Source organism: Micrasema longulum, unplaced genomic scaffold (genome assembly GCF_059751315.1).
Source record: "Micrasema longulum isolate JH-2025_06_02 unplaced genomic scaffold, ASM5975131v1 h1tg001567l, whole genome shotgun sequence".
In the NCBI taxonomy this organism is placed as follows: domain Eukaryota; kingdom Metazoa; phylum Arthropoda; class Insecta; order Trichoptera; family Brachycentridae; genus Micrasema; species Micrasema longulum.
The window spans coordinates 279,276-284,108 of record NW_028278750.1 but is presented as its reverse complement, the minus strand read 5'-3'; the positions used below and the strand labels follow the sequence as shown (position 1 = coordinate 284,108).

Below are 4,833 nucleotides of genomic sequence, written 5' to 3'. Positions count from 1 at the left end.
AGTTTTGGTGTAAGTACATTGGTTTGTACCGACGAGTACCCTTCGATGCGCATTAAAAATAATATAAAAATATTCTTTTGAGCAATTTCTCCTTTAAATAAGGTTATTTTTTCATCGTTCTGAGATTGGCGCTTTTTCTCAAAAGCCTACTAAAGATATGATGTAAGAAAATTTTGAATAAATGGAAATAAAAGTCAACCTTTGAACGATTAAATAATTAAATTAATTGTAATTAAAATAAAAAAATTGCTAAGTGGAATGATTTTTTTCTCGCTCAAATTATTTACCAAATATTTAAATTTCGACTTTTATCATACCAATGGTTTCTCACGAGTATGAGTTAACAAGTGTAATTTCAAACGACCTCTTTGTGAACATTTATATTGGCACTCTGTGCACGAAAATGGTTTCTCACCGGTATGAGTAAGTATGTGAGATTTTAATATACATTTGCGTGAACATTTAAATTGGCACTCGGGGCACGAGAATGGTTTCTCACCAGTATGAATTAACATGTGTCTATTAAAACGATGCTTTCGTACACATTTATATTTGCACTCAGCGCATGAGAATAGTTTCTCACCTGTATGAGTTAACGTGTGCCATTTTATGTAACATTTCTCAGAACATTTAAATTTGCACTCTGAGCATGAGAATGGTTTCTCACCAGCATGAGTTAACATGTGACTTTGTAAATTACCTTTTTGTGAACATTTCAACGGGCACTTAGGGCAAGAAAATGGTTTTTCGCCAGTATGAGTGAGTACGTGCGATTTTAATCTATGGTTGTGTGATGATTTATACTCGCACATTGTGCACGAGAATAATTTCTCACGAGTATGAGTTAACATGTGTCTATTTAAATTATATTTTCGTGCACATTTATATTTGCACTCATTGCATGAGAACGGTTTCTCGCCAGCGTGGTTTAACATGTGAAAGTTCAAAGCACCTCTATGTGAGCTTTTATATTGACACTCTGAGCACTTAAATGTTTTCTCACCAGTATGAGTTAACATGTGGGATATCAAATCTCTCCTCAGTGGGCATTTGTATTGACACTCTGAACAGGCAAAATATTTCTGTCTTGCTTGTAAACCTGAAACAATGAGAATCATGATCATTCCCTTTCCGCACATATACATAGGGCACTGCATTTCAGCAGCAGCCTAAATACTAAACTAAAATAATCGAAATTGATAATCCTACTGTTGAGGTCATCAACATCAAGCCGTAAAGTTGACAGGGCCGAACACCGTTCTGGCCCGCAACGCGTAACCCAACGCAACGTCAGCTCGGGCAAGTAATTAAACGTCGTGCGGCGAAAGAATAGGTATGCACATTTCATCTTGACTTTTCACTACCGAACCATGCGGTTATTAAAAATAAAAAATATGGATTGTAAGTTAAATGTTTAAAGATGCGGATTTATAATCACGTCGCGGCCACCATTTGTGTGGATGGGTGCGCGTGAATTGATTTGACGTTAAATGAGAAAGATGGATTACAATTGAAGTTATTTATTGAGTAGATACACACGAGTTACATCCTTACAATTTTGTACAGAAGGAATTTACTATAGCGAACACTGGCGAGGAGCTGGTGGACGGGCGACACAAAATGCCAAAATGAAATGTGCATATTCTTTCGCTGCACGACGTTTAATTACTTGTACGAGCTGACGTTGCGTCGGGTTACGCGTTGCGGGCCAGAACGGTGTTCGAACCTGTCAACTTAACGGCTTGGTGGTGATGACCTCCACAATACTTACATAAAGGAAAGATGATTAGTCATATGCTTAAGGTGATTCTAAACAAAAATATGAAACTAATTATTCATAGATGGCGCTTTTATATTTTTTTATTGAAAAATGTCGTTTTTGATTACGTCCCGACATAAAATTTAGTAATGTAATGTCACACTTCTGCCACATCAATGTTAAATCAGCAATAATGCTAAAGGAGTTAAGGTCCTCTGCGTATCATCATCCACAGTCCACAGACGTAATCTCAGAGCAGATAATGAGGAAAAAAGAATTACTTACTTGAAGATATTTCATTTTTACGCGAGGAATCCAAACATTCTCGCTTGATGTCAGGATAATCAATATCTATTTCTGAGTACGTGATTATATCTCTGGTTATCCTAGGCTGGTCAGTGCTGGTCCCCGATTCAGCCTTTACGATAGCGACACCTGGCTCTTCGCTTATAGAGAGACATGACGTCCTTTCCGTGTGGAGAATATCTGCGTCTACATCGCCAGTCCCTGGCTCAGCCTTCACAGTAGCAACAGCTGGCTGCTTCCTTTTAAAAAGATATGATGCGCCTTCATTAGTATGGACAGTATTTCCTTCTACATTGCCAGTTTCCAATTCAGCCTTCATGGTAGCAATACCGGGCTTCTCCCTTTTCAAGGGATATGACGCACATTCACAAGTATTAAGGATAGCTCCTTCTACATAGCCAGTCCTTTCAGCCTTAATATTATTTAAAGCGAGTTTCATAATTTTTAGTTTCGAGAATGAATACGAAGAGAATCTTCGATTAATCTGAAAATAAATATCCATGTAAAATGCTTTGTAAGCACAGGGAAGTTCAATAATTTGGCTATGTTACGAGAGGAGAAAAATACCCGCTTCTGCAAATAATAATACGAGGAGAATATGATGAAATGAAAAAAAATATATTTATATCGATGTACTAACCCAAAAATTAAAGGTGGGGGGTCGGTAGTATATCATTGTAATCGCTAGAGCGAATTTATCTTCAACGAATACGTAATGAATTTCGTAACTATGATTATCTATTAAATATATTAAATTTAATTAAATTAAGGGACAGGAGAAATATTAATGATTTATTAGTTCTATTTATTTATTTCATTTTATTTGGGATTTTTACAGTTATTACATAAACAAAATAATTAGAAAAATCTTAACAATACTAAAGCCAATTAAAAAAATCCACTGTAAATATAATGACACATAATATATAAGAAAAGAAGTTTAGTAATTGTATTTGTGTGACGTTTGTATTCATGTGTATGTGAATGTGTGTATGCGTGAATGAATGAGGGAGAGGATACATGTGCGTGTGGGAATGAAAGAGGGAGAGGGTGCGTGTGTATGGGTGCGTAAGTATGAAAATAATATATTTTCTTAAAACTTGTAAATTGTATTTAAAATGGTACAATAAAGAGCTTAGTAAAAAGTTAGAAACCTTTTTGTTAAAATTCAAATGACGAAATGATATAAATTGTTTTTTTTTTTTTTAAGTATGTTAAATTTTAAAACCGTATTCTGAAAAAAAAAGCATTTTATTTTTTAAATTTAACTGATACACATCGAATGAATAATGTGCGACGAGTCCTATACAATACAGTAGGTAACCACAAAATGCAGTAAATACGAAGTAATGACAACAATAAAATCGTTAATTCAGTATTGGACAGCCCTGAAATTTTGGCCCTCGTTGGTTTTAAAGTACCAGTTAGAGTGACTAGGCTACTTCCACATTATCACTGCAACAATTATATCTCAATATATTCTAGCAATTCAGTACTGAATCGTCTACATGCGCTGGGTAATAAACATTCGGATTTACGTGACATATTTTTATTGAAATTTCCAGCTTACAAACAATTGTAAAACATTTTAGTGTGGAGTCAATATTTTAATTATGTTCTTTCTAAGTAAGCATTGAAAAGGTTGTTACTGTATATACTCCACTGTAAATACTTATGTATGTGTGTAATGTAAAAGGTACTTGTACCGTTAATTCTTGAAAAAATAAACTATACCGTCAAGGTTATCTTCCCATCATAATCAAGGCACGATCGTTAAGCATATCGTCTTGGCAAGTGTCAAAAGTCTCTTAAAAATCATGTTCAAGCGAGCTTTTTTGCTTGAATTGGTATTTTTCAGAGTTAATAATCGCTTTGAAGTGGGCACTTTCTATCACAGAAACCTGTTTAAAATATAAATGAGAACTATTTTAAGTGTTCATGACGTAAGGAACACGGACTAATTGTTTGCGGTCATTCATTGGCTTGTTTCGATCAAATGATGTGGATATGGCAAGTAGGTAGACCATATTGAGGTAAGATACAGATAGTACAGAAGTTAAGTATGCCGTCTCGATATGTACAGATGAAGATAGCGTTCATAATCGAGGCACTAATGTTATGAAAGTAGCTTTTTTGTTTTAGTTCTACTTTACATGCTGGAATTGTAACTTACTTGTAGCAATGATTTGTACGTACAAACTTAGCTTAATCGTCCAATAATATTGTAATTTATGCATTTATAATTCACGAGGAAAGAACGCGTTCAGTTCTTGACAGTAGAACCACAGATAAATGCAATAGATAGACAATCTACAAACAAACATAGATTATGGCTAAAAGATAAGTATCGGGTATTTTCACAAGTCGGCAATGACGTCAAAAATATAATATATTTATTTATTTAACCCTTTACATACACATAAGGGCGGGCATATTGCCTTAAGGCTATTTCTTCCTACCTACCCAATCCTACCACAATCCTACCTACCTACCCACTGAGTCTAATCTACGCTCAACTTTAAAAAATATATTTCCATTTTATTTCGGTAAATTTGGTACGTTAAGGAGGAAAGAAGATTTATGTCACTAACTTCCCTCAGAAGCTTTAGTCACTAACTTTACTCCGTAGCTTGTCAGAACCTGTCAAAGTCCGCGTGTAATTTGTTGCGGGCCAATTATGACTGTGTTTTTTAATAGACTGCTCAATAGCAAAGACAAAGGTAAGCTTTTTTTATTGTATGATATAGACAAAGGTTTTCGAATCATTT

At 34.8% G+C, this 4,833-nt stretch overlaps 1 protein-coding gene across 1 annotated transcript; it reads right to left on the bottom strand.

The window, feature by feature from the left end:
- Positions 1-277: 277 nt before the first annotated feature.
- Positions 278-4,341, bottom strand: LOC148274832 (uncharacterized). Its single transcript, XM_088236548.1, has 3 exons — positions 4,239-4,341; positions 2,045-2,549; positions 278-1,099 (listed from the first exon to the last, which is right to left on the bottom strand). Exons 2-3 carry the CDS (start codon positions 2,502-2,504, stop codon positions 312-314), a joined length of 1,248 nt encoding a protein of 415 aa, XP_088092674.1. The 5' UTR covers positions 2,505-2,549; positions 4,239-4,341; the 3' UTR covers positions 278-311.
- Positions 4,342-4,833: the final 492 nt, after the last annotated feature.

Coding starts and splice junctions, on each gene's coding strand:
- LOC148274832 (XM_088236548.1), bottom strand. CDS start 2,504: ATGAAACTCGCTTTAAATAATATTAAGGCTGAAAGGACTGGCTATGTA. Junction 1,100..2,044: donor TAAAAATGAAATATCTTCAA/GTAAGTAATTCT, acceptor TCATTGTTTCAG/GTTTACAAGCAAGACAGAAA.